This window comes from Aphelocoma coerulescens, chromosome 24 (genome assembly GCF_041296385.1).
Source record: "Aphelocoma coerulescens isolate FSJ_1873_10779 chromosome 24, UR_Acoe_1.0, whole genome shotgun sequence".
NCBI lineage: Eukaryota > Metazoa > Chordata > Aves > Passeriformes > Corvidae > Aphelocoma > Aphelocoma coerulescens.
In genome coordinates, this window is record NC_091037.1 from 1,085,956 (window position 1) to 1,104,249 (window position 18,294).

Below are 18,294 nucleotides of genomic sequence, written 5' to 3' on the forward strand. Positions count from 1 at the left end.
CTCTCCAGAGACTGGGATTTGAAAGGAAACCTGACCTCGGAGTTGAGAAAGCTTCCAGGTCAAGTTTCAGCTCCAAGCTATCCCAGCTCAGCTGAACAGATGGCAGTTGTTCCAGTACAGGTATTTCCCCAGGCTCGGGGAGCCCTCAGCGTTCGGAGGGACAGGGACTGGATCTCCTCCGTGCAGGGAACATGCTGCAGGTCAAACCCGCCGCTCCAGCCCCTCCCACACTGCAGAGCCCCCAGCACCTCACCATCCCACCAGAAAGGCGCTTCCTGAAGTCCACAACCCACCCTCAGTCACTCCAGGGCAGTAGGAATGAGTGTACACTGCTATAAAGCAAAGCTTTCCAAGCTTAGTATCCCCTTCCATCACCCAAAGCCAACATGTAAAATCCAGCCTTGGCCCTGTAGACGTGGAACACAATTTCCAGACAAAATCTGTGTGCACACTCTGCCATTCTTCAGACAAAATCAACTATTCCCACGCAAAAGATGGTCTCTGCTTTGGTATTTTGCAAACCTCAGAGTCAGCACTACTGAGAAGAAACCTTGACCGGAGGAGGGAGTCTGGAAACAGGAACAGGAAAGCAACCTGGAGTTGGATCACTCCTTCTCCAGGAGCGATCTCCACTCAGAGGGGTCAGTCTCCTGCACTCGAAGCTCCTGAACCCATCAACCTGTTTCTCTCAGCAAGGCTGAGGTTTATCATGGGGAGAACAACAGCACAGAACACCTCAAGTGCAGGTTAAATTGTGGCATTGAGCACTTGCAGGCACAAAATAGCCATCAGGGCAGGCAAATACAGCCCAGCTCTGAAAAGAGCTGTCCAGGAGGTGTTATAACTGATGTTTAAATAGCCCCTGAAATTAATTTCACTTTATTATCCGGGCAAAGAGCCAGAGCTCCAACAAACGAAGGCGATGGTAGGTTTCTCCTCGTGTTTCAAAACAATGTCACTCCTGAGACTGACAGAGGGGCAATCCCGGGAACTGACAGAGGGACAGTGCCTGAAATTGGCAGGGGGGCAATCCCTGAAAGTGACAGAAGGGCAACCCCAGAAAGCGACAGAGGGACAACCCTGGGAACTGACAGAGGGACAATCCCAGCCAACACAGTCCTCCCTCTGCAGCGCTTCCAAGGAGCCAGCACAGAGCCAAGAGCAGGGCAAGCGCAGGGGTTTGGTTAAGGCCTGCCTGCTGTCTTCCCATGCCAGCCCTGCTTCCAGCAGCTCCCCTCCTGCCGCAGCTCCCGGGAAGATCCCGGTGTAGCAGCACTGGTGCATGCAGCAGGACAAGCCCTCTCCGGGAGCTCGGTGTCACGGGCACGATCAGGAGTACAGCAGCGGTACTGCCGTTCCTCACGGATCTCCTGCCGTGCTCCAGGGCTCGCCCGTGCCTGGATCCACCCGGATCTCCTGCCATCTTCCGGGGCTCACCTGGGAGCGCGCCCGTACCTGGATCCACCTGGATTCGCCGCTCCCTCGGGAGGCCCTTCCTCGCGCTATTCCCTGCGGTTCCTCACGGCCCTGAAGACTCGGCCACGATCGATTCTCACCGTTTCGGTAAGAAACGACCTGTTCCCCGCTTGCCCTCCGCGTCCCCCCCGGTACACCGGGAGCATGCCCGGGTACCACGGGAGCATCCCCCCCCGCTCCACCTCCACGTTATCTCGGTGCCACGGGACCCGCGGGGACACCCGTGTCACCCGTGACAGCGGCCCCGCTCCCCGGCAGCGCCCGCTCGGGGGTGGCGAGGCTGGGGGCCGCTCCCCGCTCCCTCCCCGCTCACCGGGGCAGCGCCGCGACCCCCGCGGGGGACTCACCTTGGCGCGGGTCACCAGGTGCGTGGCGAGCTTCACCACGGCGAAGTTGCCCTTGCCGATGGTGCGCTCGATCTCGTAGTAGCCGATGCGGGCGGGCCCGGGGGGCCGCGGGGGCGGCGGGGCCGGGGAGAGCCGGGGGGCCGCGGGGGGAGCCCCCGCTCCGCCGCCTCCTCCCGCCGCAGCCGCCGCCGCCATCTTGTCGCGCGGAGCGAACCCCCCCGCGGGGCTGCGGCACCGCGTGAGCTCATCCGCGGGGGGGCGCCGGGGGGCGGGCGGCTGCCATGGCGACGGGGGCGGGGCCCTGACGTCACCGCGCGCGTCACGGAGCGCGGGCCGGGCCGGGCGCCCCCTGGCGGCGGACCGGGGGAGCGAGGCGCGCTGCGGGTTTGGGGAGAAACCCGCGGGAAATGGGAAACTTGCTGCTCGTGACGTCACGCCTCACCTCGGGAGGAGAATGACGTTGCGGGGCTGTAGCATGACGTCACAGAGAGGGGCCGCGGTGGGCGGCGGGTGCTGCAGATTTGGGGCGAAACCAGTGAGATATGGGAGGTGAGTCTGACGTCACTCCCCAGTGGGGATAGCTGAATGACGTCATGGCGAGGCTGCCCCATCTGGCGCCCCCCTGGGGCCAGGGAGCGGCTTCAGTTTTGGGGGAAAACCCACAGATAATTGGAAACTTGTTCTTGTGACATCACTCCTTGCGGGGACATCAGGGACCGCCCACGTGCAGCTCACGCCTCATCGTGGTGGGAGAATGACGTCAGGGGTGGGAGGACGACGTCATGGCGAGGAGCAGGAGGCGCTGCGGCTTTAGGGTGAAACCCGCGGCAGATAGGAAAAGGGTTCCTTGTGACGTCACTCCATCAGGGAGTGACTCCATCACTCGCCGCCTGGGTCCAGCTTCGCCTCGGGGCAGCATGACGTCACGGGAGCTGTGCAGTGACGTCACGGCGTGGGGCGGGACTTCCGCGGGCGCGGGGCGGAAGCGGCGGCCGGGGCGCGCGCGGGGGAAGCGGAAGCGGAAGCGGCGCAGGCGCGGGGCCGAGCGGAGGGGACGCGCCCGCCATGGAGTCGCGGGGGAAGGAGCCGCAGCCGCCGTGAGTGCGGGGGGACCGCGGGGCGCGGCGGGGCCGGCCCGGGACACCGGCGCGGGGGGCGGGCGGCAGCGGGAGGGGGAAGGGGAGGGGGACGCGGTGGGAACCCGCCCTGCTCAGCCCAGCCCGCCGCGATGGGCACGGGGCGCGGTGTGCGCCCACCGGGCTGCAGGCGGCGGCCGCGGGAAGCATCATCCCGCTGCTCGTCCCGCTGTAGATCCTTCGGGATCTGCAAAGATGGTGAAGGGCTGGAGCATCTCTGTGATGGGGAGAGCCGGGAGCTGGGCCTGCTCGGTCTGGAGAAAGGAATACTGGGAGGGGATCCCATCAATCCGTACAAATATCTCCGAGGGGTGTCAGAGGATGGTGCCAGACTCTGCTGTGTGATGCCCAGCAACAGGACAAGGAGCAGTGGCCATAAACTAAAATGCGAATTCCGCCTCAACATGGGGAAGAACTTCTTTCCACGGAGGGTGGCAGAGCACTGGAAGGGTTTCCCAGGGAGGGCCTGGATTCTCCCTCTCTGGACCCATTCCAAACCCCCCTGGATGCATTTCTGTGTCCCCTGCTCCAGGTGACCCTGCCTTGGCAGCGGGGTTGGACTGGATGATCTTCAGAGATCCCTCCCAACTCGTAGCGGTTCTGGGATTCTGGGATCAGCCCCACCACGATGCGCTGCTCCCGGAGCCAGATTATCCACCTGGGCCGTGGAGCTCAGCAGCTGTGAGCTGGATCTCTGGGCACTAATAGGGACTTATCCTCGGAGTCTCAGCGTTTGTTGCTGAGTTCATAAAGCCCTGCGTGGCTCAGGTGTGGGTCTGCAGAGCATCCTCGGAGCTGTGCTTTGTTCTCCGTGCCGGGATGTCCGTCAGCGCCTGGCTCCAGGGGAATGTCTGCTGCAGAGTCACTCTGGCGTGGAGCAACATCCGTGTTGTTGTTGTTGTCATCCAGCTGTCAGCACCCACAGGAATAAGGCAGGAATTGTGCAGTGGATTCCAGCAGCCTTTTCCCAGCCCTGGCACTGCGGGAGCTGCTGGAAGCAGAGGGTGTGAACTGTTCTTTCCACAGGAACAGAATGGGCATGGGGGACTCCAACCCGGCAGCAGTCCCACACGCTGCTGAGGACATTCAGGGCGATGACAGGTGGATGTCACAGGTAAGGCTGGCAGGTGGATCCTCGGTACTGGGGGGATGTTGGGCCAGTGCTGCCCAGGCCACACTTGGGACCCCAAGGTCACAACAGCCTGGAGCTAGTGGCTGTCACACCTGCGTGTCCTGCCGTGATGGAGCAAAGGAAGAGGGGTCTGGAGCCTCTCTCTAATGAGGAGTGGCTGCAGGACCTGGGCCGGGTTAGTCCAGACAGGACTGAAAGGGGATCCCATGAATCCATACAAATGTCTCCAAGGGGTGTCAGAGGATGGGCCAGACTCTGTTCAGTGATGCTCAGTAACAGGATGAGGAGCAATGGCCATAAACTAAACCACGCCAAGTTTCATCCAACCCGGGATCCTCATGGGGGTTTTGGAGCTGGGAGCAGTGTCCAGCAGCTCAGGGGTTAATGCAGGCAAGGGTGCTGGAGGGCATGGCAGCAGGGGAAACTGGTTGGGCAGCTGTCCCTGTCCTGCAGCAGGGATGGATGCCCAGGAGGAATTGTCACCTGGAGCTCACCTTGCTGCTCTCTTTAACAGCACAATCGGTTTGTCCTGGACTGCAAAGACAAGGAGCCCGACGTGCTCTTCGTGGGGGACTCCATGGTGCAGTTGCTACAGCAGTACGAGGTAGGGATAGAGGAGGGGAGGGGTGGATTAGAGCAATTGGAGCATCTCTCTCTAACCCAGTAGCTGCTGATCACGTGTAGCACTGATGATTTCCACTGTTCCCGTTTTCGCTGCTGTCTCCTGAGGCATTCCTGCCCTGCTTCCTGAACTCCCCGGTGCCTGGACACTGCTTTACCTTGCTGCTCTTGCCTCCCTCTCTGAGGCTCTGAGGCCACCAACTGCCTCCATTTTGGCAGACGTGCACAGCCCCTCGACTCTCAGATTCCAGCCTCCTGAGGGCCGTCGAATTCCCTGTGGTTGTACTGGCGTGGCCAGAACACACTTAGCCCTGTAGAATTCAGGGTGCCAGAGGCATTGATCCACTGGTTCTTCCCTAAAACTCTTGAGGGAAAGAAGAGTTCTGTTCTGCCGTGGTGGCAGCTGACTTGTTTTGTTCTGCAAGAGCTGCTTCCCTTTGTTCTAGTTTTGTTACCTGGGGATGAGACGGATTTAATTAGGTCATAGATTCCTTCTTCAAAGGCGCAGTGCCTTAGGGACACCGTGATCTGCAATAGATCAGCACTCTGGGGCTCTGATGAGTTCAGCAAATCACTGCTCCGGAGATCTTTCCTTCCTTTGTGCCAGGTCTGAGAGCTTGAACATCAGCAGCTCCATCTCTTCTGACTCCAAATAAAACCTCATCCCTTGTCTAAATTCCCTTTGTGGAGTGAGTTTTCAGAGCAGGGCTCGTGGCTCTCTCAGTGACCTTGAGGACACCGTGTGGTGTCTTTGCCTCACAGCCAGGATGCTGCTCTGAAACAGCACCTTGATTTCTGCTTGCAGATATGGCGAGAGCTCTTCTCACCGCTCCATGCACTGAATTTTGGGATTGGTGGAGACACCACGGGACATGTTCTATGGAGACTGAAGAACGGTGAACTGGAGAACATTAAGCCCAAGGTACGAGCTGCAGAGTTAGTGAGGATATCCAGGTGCACGGTGAAGGACACCTGCAGCTGCAGGCCTGGCACAAGTGCCTTCCCTGAGAGCAGTGAGCACTGCCAGCCCCAGGGCTGAACTCTTCAGCCCATCTCTCCCTGCAGCTCTCCAGCCATAGATGATGTTTATGCAGGGATTTCAGGGTCATCAGCCCTGTTACCACTTGTTCTGGAAAAGCTGCAAACATTTTTTTCTCCTTGCAGGTCATTGTTGTTTGGGTTGGAACAAATAACCATGAAAACACAGCAGAAGAAGTCGCAGGGGGAATCGAGGCCATCGTGCGCCTGATAAACACCCAGCAGCCACAGGCCAAAGTGATCGTGCTGGTACGTCCCTGCTCCCTGGGCTGTGCCTCTGCCTTACTGGGAGTCACTGGTCGGTGCTGGGAGGGCAATCCCTTGATCTGTCCTCTGCTTTGTGCCTCCCCTCACTGGCTTGGCTTTGCAAGAGCCCTCTTTTGGCCCCTCCAGAGCTGGGTGGACTCATTCCCAGTAACTATCTCACTTATTAATGTTGCTGAGGAAGTCCTCTGAGGGGAAAATAGGTGCCCAAATCCCAGCTGGCATTGGGAATCCTAGTTGGCTTCCTTGTCCTAAGGAAGCTGCTGCCTGTCTAGCTGAGGAGCTGAAAGTGTATGGAAAGAGCTCAAGCTGATACATTTAAAAAACAAAGCAGTTTCCCTGCCAGTCAATGCTCGTAGCTCATCTGGCTCCTTCACTTGCATTTCACATTAGGCCTGAACGGACAAACTCTGATTCAAAGAATGAGTTCCTCTTGTCACAGACATCCTAAATCTTGACAGGCAGCCCAAACTGGAAGGGAAGGGAGGGCTCCTGTGCCATCAGAGTCACACAAAGCTCTTTTCTGTCTCCTCTCTTGTCAGGGCCTGCTACCTCGTGGAGAGAAGCCAAACCCGCTGCGGCAGAAGAACGCCATGGTGAACCATCTGCTCAAAGCCTCGCTCCCCAAACTGCCCAACGTGCAGCTGCTGGACGTGGACGTGGGCTTCGTGCACTCGGATGGCACCATCTCCTACCACGACATGTTCGACTTCCTGCACCTGACGGGCGGGGGCTATGCCAAGGTCTGCAAGCCCCTCCACGAACTGATCATGCAGCTGCTGGAGGAGACCCCCGAGGAGAAACGAGCTGCCCTGGCCTGAGTCGCTGCTGTCAGCGTGGAGAGCATCATCCAGCCCATCAGATCAGTTCTGTCACTGGCACTACAGAATCCTTCTTTCTTAAAGCACTTTCCATTGTAGAATGTTACCGGATGTCCGTACCTAGTGTTTTGAGGGGGAAGGCTCATGTTTAACTGGTCTTGTACATACGAGGGCCGGCTGGGTTGGTTTTATTGCAGGAGGAAATTAGCTGAAGAGTTTTAAACCATTCCTCATTTAAAACGAGAACAGGACTGTCACTCTGTGCCCCTCTCATGTCTTGTTGCTCTGTGGTTGTCCTAGACCCCTTGTAGCCTGTCCGACAGCCCGCTCCTGGCTCACCGTTCCTGGCTGCAGCCATCGTGCTCTGTGTATTTGCCTGGGAACAAGAATCACATTCCACTTGCAAAAGCCAGAACAGATGCATTTTTCCAAACTCGGTTCCACCTTTTAGGCGGTTTTGGTTTTTTTTTTGTTTGGGGTTTTTTTTGGTTGTTTGTTTGTTGTTTGTTTTTTTACTGGGGGGGGGTTAAATGACACGTGTTGCTTTCTCACTCCTTTCCTGAAGCAGCTTGAAACTGGAATTCAGAAATTTAAAGAAGCAAACAGTTACCTGAACTCGTGTAACACTCCCCAGTGCTTGTCTCGTGCTCGTTTCCCCAGTCCTGCTAGCGGGGGCACCTTCCCTCCCACACAGCTCTCCTGGGAAGGCTCCCATTTGGGTGCTGCTGCTGGCCCCTGCTCCTGCTGCCCGTGATGTTGCTGGCTTTTAGCAGTTGCTCAGTGTAGGATTTTAATGATCCAGTAATTGGCAGTCACTTCCTCGCTCCTCTGGAACTGACAGACATCCCTCTGAGGTGCCCAGGCCCTTGGCAGTTTTTTTTCTATTTTTTTATTAAGTATGACTGTTACATCATTTTTTTCTAAAGCAAACCCACATGAAGAGCCCCTGGCTGCAAGGCCTAAATCACTCTGAAGCTTTACAGATCCCAAGGTGTATATTTCCTTATCACTACTGGTTTACTTGTATAAACATTTGAGCAACTACAGCCTCTTAGAGTAAGAAGTGAAGTTAAGGTGTAGCTTCTCCTGCCCTGGACGCTGCTCCTCACCTCTAGCAAGGCAGCCAGAGGGGCAGGTGCCCTCCTAAAGGGCTGTGGCTCAGTGGGTTTTGGTTTGGTTTGTAGGTCAGACGGCTGGTTGTAGTGAAACAACTTTTCATTTAAAACTGATAGCTTCTCTTCCAGAAAGAAATGGCTTGGACCTGAGAGGCAGAGCCCTAGATGAATCGATAACTTGCAGATAACCTATTTTAAACCAAGTCTGTTCCTCCCTGCCTTACCTGCTGGAGCTGGAGCTCGGTGGTGCCACGCTGGGTTTGTGCTTCCCGCGGGATTCCAGGCAGGTAAACCTGGGAGGAACGGAGAGCTCCGCTCCGTGCTCCAAGGGAGGGGTGTTCAGGTGTCAGGTGGCTTTGCTGGAGCCTATAGGTACTGTACATAGTCTGTCTGCCCTTTGCTGCAGCCAAGGGGCTGGTGTGTAACTCTGACCTAGCGTTGAGGAATCCCCTAACGTCCCACCTCATCCCCCTCCTCCTGTAGATTTGATCATAGCAGGATTCCTGCCTGGATTGCATGCATAGTGTGTGTTTTGTTTCCAGTATATGTGATCTACACACAGATGAAGGAAAGGTGAAGCATTCCCCTGGCCAGGATCAGAAGCAGGGAGTTGCAGAGTGCCATGGGAGAGGAGGGATCCCGTCCTACCCCCATGATCCAGACCAGGGATGCTGCTCCCTGGAGCTCCACGGCCTTGCAGGGCAGGCTTTGAGGGAACACTGCTCACGCTTCCCATAAGATTCTGACTGGAAAAATTGGGGAAGGGCAAGTGGAAAATCAGATGTTAAAAGTACACCGCAGTGGAGAATTCCTGGGGAAGGGCTTATCCCATCCCACGCCCTCCCAGGGAGCCGGGATAAACCCCATTCTTGCCCCCTGAGGGCTTTCCATCGCCAGGCTTGTGAGAGAAGGCTGTGTGCTAGTTTAATCTCTGCACCCCTGCTTCCCTCCCTCCCTGCTGCTGCTGCTGCATTTGGCTGAAGAGATGCTAACCAGGAATGTCCTCTCCAGTAAAGCTCCCACTTCGCTCGGCACCCTGTTCTCGCTGTGAGCCAGCCCCGTTGGCAGGGTGCCGAGTGGACCGGGGAATTTGGCAGGCTCTGGAGGCTCTGGAGAGGCTCTGCTGGCTCTGCTTAGGCTTGGCTTGCTGAGGTGCCACGCTCTGTGCTGGTTCAGTGCTCTTGGCTCTGCTTGTCTCTGCCTGGCAGGAAACTGCCCTGCTCACCTGAGAGGTGTCGTGGGCAAGAGGGGTTCTGCCTCCTGCTCACCTAGTGCTGAAATCCGAGTGCCTCCTGTGGGAAAACTTCAATTCCAGCTCTGGATGTCCCTCGGGACGGGGCTGGGCTGGAGCTGTGGCCTCCTCTGAGTGAGCGTGTCCAGTTTCGTGTTTATGCAGCAGAGAGGAAAACAAACAAAAGATGTGAAATGACAGAGTCTTGTGAGGTGCCGGGAGAGGGTGAGGCAGGAGCGGGGAGGCCCCCGTACCTCCCCTCACTGCCCACCTGCTGCCCCAAGCCTTCCCCGGGACACAACCATTGTGATTCTGCTTTGGCAAAAATGCATCGGCTGGTAGAAGTCACTGTTAGTGCATATTTCGATATAAATGTCAATGTTTCACCCACCGTGTCGCAGCCTGTGTGTGTGTGTGTGTGTGCCCAGCCGTCTCCTGCCCTGTCTCGGTCACTCCTGGAGGTCTCCACGGGGCCGGGCAGGTGCTGCCAAACCTCCCAGTGCGGGTCCTCCCCTCCTGGGAGTTGTGCTCACCCAGATCCTTTGCTCCTCGTTTAATTCCTGCTTTCCCCACGCCGTTTGGGGCTGGTTTTGTCTGTTTTTCCTCCTTTCCCCGTGCAGATCTGGGTGCTGCACCCAAACCTGTGAGCGCGGTGCTGCAGGTGAAGGGAACTGGTTTGTTTTGGCCCTCGACAGGACATTGGCTTGTATTCGATTCCCGAGTGATTTATCTCTAATGGCCCTGGAACAAACAGGGAATGCACATCCCCACACAATCCCGCTCACAGCCGCGACTCGAGTTCCATCAGAGCTGAGGAGTCGGTCGGAATTCTGCTTCTCTTCCCGCATGTCTGTCCCTGAGGTTGTCCCATCTGACGCCAGTGTCACCACCTGCACCTGGAAACAACGGGCAGACTGTCCAAACTGTGGGATCCTCAGGGACAGGAGGGCCCGGAGAAATAAAGTGCACAATAGCAGCAGTGCCTTGTCTCGTGGCATTTGTCCCGTGGAGCAGAGCAGGACACCAGCGGCAGCGGTCCTGGATGTCACAGCCAGCCCAGGAAGTGGCTCTGAGTGAGGTGACACGGGGCTGAGCCCCTCAGAGGGGGATTTAGAATCAAAACCCGCAACTGCAGACAAATAAAATGCAATATGAAAGCCACAGAGCTGTTGGAGAGAGGCCTGGAAGCCAGAGGCTTGGCAACAGCTGGGATGGGGGGTGATTTGGGAGACACACCATAAATGCAGTGTGGCACCACTCCGGCTTCCCCCAAGCACGGGAAAACTCCCAAGTTACTCTGAATTATTCCATCTCTGGTGGTGATGGGTGCTACAAACAGGAGAGGCTGCAGGAACCCCGGTGGCAATCCAGAGAGCAGCAGGAGAAAGGGATGGGGCAGAGCCATCCCTTGCCTGACAGGATTCTTCCATGTTCTCATGGACTTTCGGGGGCAGGCAGGCTGGGCAAGGGGTTTGGGTGGGTGTCCAGAGTGCTACATGGCACCGGGGCTTCCCTGTGGGGCAGGGGCTCGACATGGGGTCTCCTATGGAGTAGGGGCTCCCTTATGGGGTACTACACAGGACAAGGCTCCCCTATAGGGTTCTATAGGGTGGAAGCTGCCCTATAGACCAGAGCTTTTCCTGCGCGGTTCCGTAGGGAACTGGGCTTCCTGTACAGGATCCCATAAGGAGCAGGGGCTCTCCTTCGGAGCCGGGGTCCTATATGGGATTGGGGCTCCTCTATAGAGCAGGGCTTCCCCTGTGGGGTCCCATATAGAGCAGAGCTCCCTTATGGGGCCTTATATGGGACGGGGGCTCCCCTATAGAGCAGGGCTTCCCCTGTGGGGTCCCATATAGAGCAGAGCTCCCTTATGGGGCCTTATACGGGACGGGGGCTCCCCTATAGAGCAGGGCTTCCCCTGTGCGGTCCCCTGTGGAGATATAAATGTCAATGTGGGGTCGCGCACGGGGCTCGGTGCCCCGGGGCGGGGGGTCCCGGTCGCGCCGCTCCCCCGGGCTCGGGCCGGTCCCCCCGCCCCGCCCGCCGCGTCACTTCCCCGGCCGGGCCCTCGGCGTGCGACGGGCCTGACGTCACCGCCGGTCCGTGTTTACCGCGGTGCGGAACGGGAAGCGGAGAGGGAGCGCGCCGGGACCGGGATCGGCGGCGGGCAGCGGCTCCGCGCCCCCAGCAGCGCCCGCACGGCCCGGCCATGGGGCAGCGCGCCCCGGCTGAGCGCCCCGGCTGAGCGCCCCGTCCGTGCCGTCCCGCCCCGTGCCGACCCGTCCCGTCCGTGCCGACCCGTCCCGTCCGTGCCGTCCCGCCCCGCGGACCTTGGCCGGGGATGCTGGCGGGATGTCGGGCGCCGGGGCGGCCGCGCTGGCCTGGGCGCTGCTGGCCGGGGCACTGCTGCCCCCGCCGCCCGTCCGGCCCCAGCTCCAGCCCCAGCCGCGCAGGGACCGCGACGTGCAGGAAAAGGAAGCGCAGTTCAACACCACCTACATCGACTGGGTGGACGCCAACCTGCTCAACATCTACGCCTTCAACCACAGCGTCCGGAGGAACAGGGTGAGCCGGGGTGGTCACCACCGCCACGTCCCCCGCGGGCTGACCTTCCGCAGGGCTGCCGGGGCTGTGGGGTGCACGGGGCACGGCAGCCTCTGCCACGGCGGCCGAGCAAAGTCCAGCCTTCGGTTCGAGCTGCCGTGGCCCGACCTGCCCGGCCAACGCCTCACCTGCTCCTGTTCCCGCAGACCGAGGGCGTGCGGGTGTCGGTCAACGTCCTCTCGGACCACAAGGACCGGCCCGTCCTCTTCGTGGTGAGGCAGAAGGAGGCGGTGGTCTCCTTCCAGGTGCCGCTCATCCTCCGGGGCCTGTGAGTACCAGCAGGGCGGGCAGGGATTCCCCGTGCAAGGATGTCCCATGTAGGGATGTCCCCCGCAGGGATTCCCCAGGCTGGGATGCCCCATGCAGGGGTCCCCAGCAGGGTCGGTGGGCGCACACGGCTCTCCCTGCCCAGGTACCAGCGGAAATACGCGTACCAGGAGGTGAGCCGCACGCTCTGCCAGCCGCAGACCAAGGCCGAGGTGGAGACCCAGCACTTCTACGTGGATGTCTCCACGCTCTCCCTCAACACTTCCTACCAGCTGCGGGTCACCCGCGTGGAGAACTTTGTGCTGCGGTGAGGGGAGCCCCGCGCCCCGCTCCCGCTCCCTGCCTGCTGCCTGTGGGGGCTGCGGGGTCTGTGGGCTCCCCTCGCCACCCATCACCTTTCCCATGCTCTCTGCAGGACCAAGGAAAGGTTCAGCTTCAACGCCACGGCCGCCCAGCCGCAGGTGAGGGCAGCTGGCATGGCGTGGCACGGGAGGGGAATGCACCCAGGAGGGGAGTGTGGCCACCGTGGCACCAACAGGCCCTTTCTCCCTACAGTACTTCAAGTATGAGTTCCCTGAGGAAGTGGACTCAGTGATTGTGAAAGTGACCTCGGCCATGGCCTTCCCCTGCTCCGTCATCTCCATCCAGGACATCCTGGTAGGTCTGGGCAGTGGGTCTCCTCTCTGGGTGACCCGTGGTGCCCGGTGGGACTGATGGCCCCTCTGCCCCCACAGTGCCCCGTCTACGACCTGGACAACAACGTGGCCTTCATCGGGATGTACCAGACCATGACGAAGAAAGCGGCCATCACGGTGCAGGTGGGCACAGGGCTGAGCCGCTCCCGGTCCCTGCCTGGTGCTGGCAGGTACCACTGGCTGCCAGAGCCCACAAGGATATCCCTGGGATAACCTCTGGCATGGGAGATCCCCTGCTGGGCTCTGCTGACCCCCATCTCTTGCTGCAGAAGAAGGATTTCCCCAGCCATAGCTTCTATGTGGTGGTGGTGGTGAAGACGGAGGACGAGGCGTGCGGGGGGCCTCTGCCCTACTACCCCCTCTCCAAGGGTGCCTCTCCAGGTTTGCAGCGGGGCTGCCACCATGGGCTGTGTGTGGGGACAAGCTGGGGACAGGACAAAGAGCTGAGCCCTGTCCCTGCCTTCTTCAGATGAACCTGTGGATCAGCACAACCGGCAGAAGACACTGGAGGTGATGGTGTCACCTGCCATAACCTGTGAGTTCGGGAGGGGCTGGGGGTGCTGGGCTCTGCAGGGACCCGTGGCAGGTCCCCCGAGGTGCCACCCCTGCTGAGAGCCTGTCCTGGCTCTGCACAGCCGAGGCCTACGTGCGCAGTGTGCTCTTCTGTCTCGGCATCTTCCTCTCCTTCTACGTCCTCACGCTGCTCATCGCCTGCTGGGAGAGCTGCCGGTGAGTGCCCGGGTGTCGCTGCCCCTCTGGGTGCTGAGCCCATGGGCACAACCCTGGTGGGGGCCCTCGGGCTGTGTCCCCTCACCCCAGCAGTGGCACAAACAGGCTGACAGCTGTTTCCCTCTGCAGGCAGCACAAGAGGAAGGGGCTCCTGGCAGCCATGGATTCGCCCAACCTGGACACAGGTGAGGGCTGGAGGCAGCAGCCAGCAGCACGGAGGGGCCTGCCTGGGGAATTCCTGGTTATTCTGCCCTCTTGAGCCTGTGCCAAAGCCTCTGACTCTGCAGGAGTTCCCCACTGTCCCCCTGAATCCCTGGGGACAAATCCCAGTGTCAGGGGGACAGGGAAGTCCCAGACTTCTCTGCTGTGGGGCTGGCAGGGCTGTGCTCGGGCTTTGCATCTCACTAGGTCTGTCTCTTTCTTCCCGTGACTTTCCGGGGACTCCCAGCATCACTCCTGGGTAGGTGCCAGCTCTGTCCTTGGCTCTGAACTTGCCCCATGCCAGGGCAGGGTGCTGAGAGCTGCTTTGTGTCCAAGGGCTGTGCAGCCCGGGGACAGGGGTGCCACCAAGGGTGACAGGAACCCTCCTGTCCCACAGGTCACTCACGCAGCATCCCTGACTCCTTCCTGAACCACGGCCCCTACGACAGCTACGGCTACGGCTCCTTTGGTGAGTGCCGTGCGCTGTCCCCCGTCCCTCACCCCCTGCCCACGGGCTGTGCCCACCCTCTGCCTGTCCTTGTCCTCGCAGGGAATGGCTCCTCCAGCAGCACCGAGGGCATCACGGACAGCCTGGGCTCAGCAGAAGTCTCCTACAGTTACGTGGGTGAGTTGTGGGGCCACTGGTGTGGCCGCAGCCCTGCGGAGCCTCGTGCCCGGTGGCATCCTGGCTCTGCCCCCTCCATCTCCGGGAAGGGTCCTGGGGCTGCCGGCCCCTCCGTGCAGCCCCCAGCGGGGTCTCCATCGGTGACACAGCTCAGGGAGCTCTGCTCCAGTAACTCTGGCTTTCCTTTGAAGGGCAGGAGCAGTTCAAGCGGCGCACGCCCTCCACCCCGATGAGGCCGCTGAGCATTGCCATGGGTAGATGCTGGTACCGGGCAGGGTCGGGCCAATTGGGGTGAAATCTGCCCAGCCCAGGCTTGTGCCCAGGGCACAGAGCACCCCTCTCCCCTCCCTCAGAGCAAGGGCAGCACCTGAGGGGCTGCAGAGCAGGACATTTTCCACCCGGCCCTTGGTGGTCCCCGGCGTGGCTGAGCCCCGGGGCACAGGCACGGGGCAACGCTTGCCTGCATGGGCACAGCCACCACCTGTCCCCGGGGCAGGGCCGTAGGGAGCTGAGGCTTGTCCCCGGTGTGAGCTGGCAGGGAGGCAGCCCAGTGGTTAATTGGGGATGATTGGGGTCCTGCGGGGTGGGCATTGAGGCGGGCTGGCCCAGGGGCTCTGCTGACAGCCCCGGCTCGGCCGCAGGGGAGCGGTCACTGGAGAACGTGGCTGGCCGGCCGCGCATGGACTCGCTCAGCTCCATCGAGGAGGATGACTACGACACGCTGGCCGACATTGACTATGACAAGAATGTCATCCGCACCAAGGTGTGTCCCTGCCCGGCCCCCAGCCCTGCCAGCTGCTCCCCGCTGGCCCGGCGAGCCCCTGACCCCCTCTCCTTCCAGCAATACCTGTGCGTGGCTGACCTGGCGCGCAAGGACAAGCGAGTGCTGCGCAAGAAGTACCAGATCTACTTCTGGTGAGTGGGAGGCAATGGGGAGGGGGAACCAAGCAGTGTCCCAGCCCGGGGCGCACAGCAGGGACCCCCTGACATCCCTGCTGTCTCCCAGGAACATCGCCACCATCGCTGTCTTCTACGCCCTCCCTGTCGTCCAGCTCGTCATCACCTACCAGACAGTGAGTGGGGCCAGGGCGGCAGTGAGGGGGGCTCCTGGGAGCTTGGGGGACTGCAGTCCGAAACCCCACTCCCCAACATGATGGGGACAACCCTGGGAGTTCCCTGTGTCCCTCACCCTGCTCGTGCCCACAGGTGGTGAATGTCACCGGCAACCAGGACATCTGCTACTACAACTTCTTGTGTGCCCACCCGCTGGGGAACCTCAGGTGTGTTGGGGGGACAGTGGAGGGTGGCTGGGGGTCCCCTGTGCCCAGGGCTGGGCTGCAGCGGGACCCCGGGGAGGGAGGCGGGTCCGCAGCACCCACACCGGGACTTGCCCCTCGCAGCGCTTTCAACAACATCCTCAGCAACCTGGGCTACGTCCTGCTGGGTTTGCTCTTCCTGCTGATCATCCTGCAGCGCGAGATCAACTACAACCGCGCGCTCCTGCGCAACGACGCCCACGCCCTGGTAAGGGACACGGCTGCCTGGGGAGCTCGGGCTGCCTGGCGGGGCTCAGCCTCCCGGGACCCCCCACTGCCCCTCCTTCCCCCCCTCCGCCCTGCAGGAGTGCGGCATCCCCAAGCACTTCGGGCTCTTCTACGCCATGGGCACCGCCCTCATGATGGAGGGGCTGCTCAGCGCCTGCTACCACGTCTGCCCCAACTACACCAACTTCCAGTTCGGTGAGTGCCCCCCCGGCTCCCCACCGCCCACACCGGGGCCACCCATGCCCCTCTCACCACTGTGCCCCCCCGCCAGACACGTCCTTCATGTACATGATCGCGGGGCTCTGCATGCTGAAGCTCTACCAGAAGCGCCACCCGGACATCAATGCCAGCGCCTACAGCGCCTACGCCTGCCTGGCCCTCGTCATCTTCTTCTCCGTGGTGGGCGTGGTGAGTACGGTGGGCACTGAGGGAGGGGGACTGGTGGCCCCCACAGTTCACTGCCCGCCCCCCGCTCGCCCCGCAGGTCTTTGGGAAGGGGAACACGGCCTTCTGGATCGTCTTCTCCGTTATCCACATCGTGGCCACGCTGCTGCTGAGCACCCAGCTGTACTACATGGGGCGCTGGAAGCTGGGTGAGGGGGGCACTGTGAGCGAGGGGGGGTGGGGGCAGTGTGGTGGCCCTCCGGTGTCACGTCCCCTGTCCCTGCAGACTCGGGCATCCTGCGCAGGATCCTGCACGTGCTGTACACGGACTGCGTCCGGCAGTGCAGCGGGCCCATGTACGTGGTGAGTGCTGGCACCAGGGCCCCGGCTCTGTGGAGACCCTCCCTGGCAGCCCCCCCCAGAGCAGCTGCCCGCCACCCCTCACAGCCCCCTCGCCCTTTGCAGGACCGAATGGTGCTCCTGGTCATGGGAAACATCATCAACTGGTCGCTGTGAGTGCAGAGCTGCGCACGTGCCAGATCCCACCCCGCTGCTCCCCATCCCTGCTGCCGCCCCCACCCCGCTCCTGCGGCACTGCTGTCCCTCCGCGGGGCTGGGCTGAGGACAGGCAGCTCGTGGCAGCTGTGAGCCCAGCATGACAGGTCCCCCTGCAGCTGTGGCACCCTGGAGTCCCCACACTCCGCCTGATCTCCCGGGGGCTGCAGACACACGCTTGGGGGACAGCGGGCATGGCAGGGGGACCCCCAGGCTGACCCCACTGCCTCCCCAGAGCTGCCTACGGCCTCATTGTCCGCCCCAATGACTTCGCTTCCTACCTGCTGGCCATCGGCATCTGCAACCTCCTCCTCTACTTCGCCTTCTACATTATCATGAAGGTGGGAGTCGAACCCCCGGCCCCCGCAGGCCCAGCAGGGAGGGCAGGGCAGGGATGGGCTCTGCTGCCAGCTCCTGCCCACACATTGACCCCGGCCTCTCCCGCAGCTCCGCAGCGGCGAGCGCATCAAGCTCATCCCCCTGCTCTGCATCATCAGCACCTCCGTGGTCTGGGGCTTTGCCCTCTTCTTCTTCTTCCAGGGGCTCAGCACCTGGCAGGTGAGCAGGAGGGTGGCACGGGCAGAGGGGTGGGCAGGGTGGCCATGGACAAGCACAGTGACGTTGGCCTTGTGCCCGGCAGAAAACGCCAGCCGAATCCCGGGAGCACAACCGTGACTGCATCCTGCTCGACTTCTTTGACGACCACGACATCTGGCATTTCCTCTCCTCCATTGCCATGTTCGGCTCCTTCCTGGTAGGTGCTGGTCCCACCAGCGCAGCAGCCACTGTCCCCAGTTCCCCAGCTCACCAGGGCCCTGCTCCCCTCACTCCCCTCGCTCCACAGGTGCTGCTGACGCTGGACGATGACCTGGACTGTGTCCAGCGGGACAAGATCTACGTCTTCTAGGAGCCTGCAGCCACCCGCTGCCCTGGGACTGTGCCAAATGCCCGGCTGCAGCCTGGGGAGGGGGGACCACCCCTGGGGAGGGATGTCTGTGCTGCAGGTCTTGCCAGCCACTCCGTCCCCCTCCCCACACAGCCCGGGGGTCCTGGTTTGCCTCCTCCCCGTCAGCCGGGTCCCTCCAGGCGCTTTGTGCCCATCCCTGGGCCCGTCATAGCCAAAAACAGGGCTGGGGGGCCACCAGAGCATCCGTCCTCAGTGACAAGTGACACTGGAAAAGGGGCTGCTGCTGCTGGTCCGTGTCCGTGTGCCCATGGGCACAGGGGGGGATTGGGGCGAGCGCTGTGCCAGCAGCCCGGTGGCCCCCCGAGCACGTGGGTGTGGGTCTCTCTTCAGTGCCTGAGTCGAGTGGGTGGGAGGTGGGGGTGCGTGGGGCCAGCACGGTGGTGGCAGTGGCCGGAGAGGCCCCACTCGTGTCTCCTCCAGCGTCTGGGGGGGGTGGCCGCAGTGGGCCCCTGTCGCCGCTCCCCACCAAGGTGCCGCGTTCCCCGCGCGTGGATCTGCTGGGAAGGGACTCTCATTAAAGTGTCTGCACTTTGCCTGTGCCT

The 18,294-nt window shown here is 61.2% G+C and overlaps 3 protein-coding genes across 12 annotated transcripts in view; 2 read left to right on the top strand and 1 right to left on the bottom strand.

Moving 5' to 3' along the window:
• Positions 1-1,931, bottom strand: part of SIK3 (SIK family kinase 3) — a 70,936-nt gene extending 69,005 nt beyond the window's left edge. For 2 of the 4 annotated variants that reach the window (XM_068994822.1, XM_068994821.1), the window contains exon 1: positions 1,824-1,928. The gene's annotated coding sequence lies outside the window, so the exon portion shown is untranslated. Of the gene's footprint in view, positions 1-1,823 lie in introns of all 4 variants that reach the window. The other 2 variants (XM_068994820.1, XM_068994819.1) reach the window with 2 other exon arrangements.
• Positions 1,545-9,571, top strand: PAFAH1B2 (platelet activating factor acetylhydrolase 1b catalytic subunit 2). Of its 3 annotated transcripts, none has more exons than XM_068994826.1 (6): positions 1,545-1,563; positions 3,986-4,073; positions 4,606-4,695; positions 5,518-5,634; positions 5,877-5,999; positions 6,557-9,571. In XM_068994826.1, the coding sequence occupies exons 2-6, from the start codon at positions 3,993-3,995 to the stop codon at positions 6,833-6,835; spliced, it is 690 nt and encodes a 229-aa protein (XP_068850927.1). In that variant the 5' UTR covers positions 1,545-1,563; positions 3,986-3,992; the 3' UTR covers positions 6,836-9,571. The 3 variants fall into 3 exon arrangements, with proteins under 3 accessions (XP_068850927.1, XP_068850926.1, XP_068850924.1); XM_068994825.1 differs by lacking the exon at positions 1,545-1,563 and adding an exon at positions 2,842-2,920; XM_068994823.1 differs by lacking the exon at positions 1,545-1,563 and adding an exon at positions 3,091-3,891.
• Positions 9,572-11,282: 1,711 nt separating this feature from the next.
• On the top strand, positions 11,283-18,285 carry SIDT2 (SID1 transmembrane family member 2). Of its 5 annotated transcripts, XM_068994727.1 has the most exons (28): positions 11,283-11,746; positions 11,932-12,053; positions 12,198-12,359; positions 12,468-12,513; positions 12,608-12,709; positions 12,787-12,870; positions 13,017-13,128; positions 13,217-13,282; positions 13,383-13,476; positions 13,606-13,661; positions 13,925-13,936; positions 14,075-14,146; positions 14,228-14,302; positions 14,494-14,556; positions 14,944-15,065; positions 15,144-15,217; positions 15,309-15,375; positions 15,509-15,582; positions 15,703-15,826; positions 15,924-16,041; positions 16,118-16,254; positions 16,331-16,439; positions 16,517-16,593; positions 16,696-16,742; positions 17,021-17,126; positions 17,233-17,343; positions 17,426-17,539; positions 17,630-18,285. In XM_068994727.1, the coding sequence occupies exons 1-28, from the start codon at positions 11,534-11,536 to the stop codon at positions 17,690-17,692; spliced, it is 2,622 nt and encodes an 873-aa protein (XP_068850828.1). In that variant the 5' UTR covers positions 11,283-11,533; the 3' UTR covers positions 17,693-18,285. The 5 variants fall into 5 exon arrangements, with proteins under 5 accessions (XP_068850828.1, XP_068850830.1, XP_068850829.1 ...); XM_068994729.1 differs by lacking the exon at positions 14,494-14,556; XM_068994728.1 differs by lacking the exon at positions 13,925-13,936.
• The last annotated feature ends 9 nt before the right edge of the window (positions 18,286-18,294 follow it).

Coding starts and splice junctions, on each gene's coding strand:
- PAFAH1B2 (XM_068994823.1), top strand. CDS start 3,779: ATGTCCGTCAGCGCCTGGCTCCAGGGGAATGTCTGCTGCAGAGTCACT. Junction 4,696..5,517: donor AGTTGCTACAGCAGTACGAG/GTAGGGATAGAG, acceptor TTCTGCTTGCAG/ATATGGCGAGAGCTCTTCTC. Junction 6,000..6,556: donor AGGCCAAAGTGATCGTGCTG/GTACGTCCCTGC, acceptor CTCTCTTGTCAG/GGCCTGCTACCTCGTGGAGA.
- SIDT2 (XM_068994727.1), top strand. CDS start 11,534: ATGTCGGGCGCCGGGGCGGCCGCGCTGGCCTGGGCGCTGCTGGCCGGG. Junction 17,127..17,232: donor CCTTCTACATTATCATGAAG/GTGGGAGTCGAA, acceptor CCTCTCCCGCAG/CTCCGCAGCGGCGAGCGCAT. Junction 17,344..17,425: donor AGGGGCTCAGCACCTGGCAG/GTGAGCAGGAGG, acceptor TGTGCCCGGCAG/AAAACGCCAGCCGAATCCCG.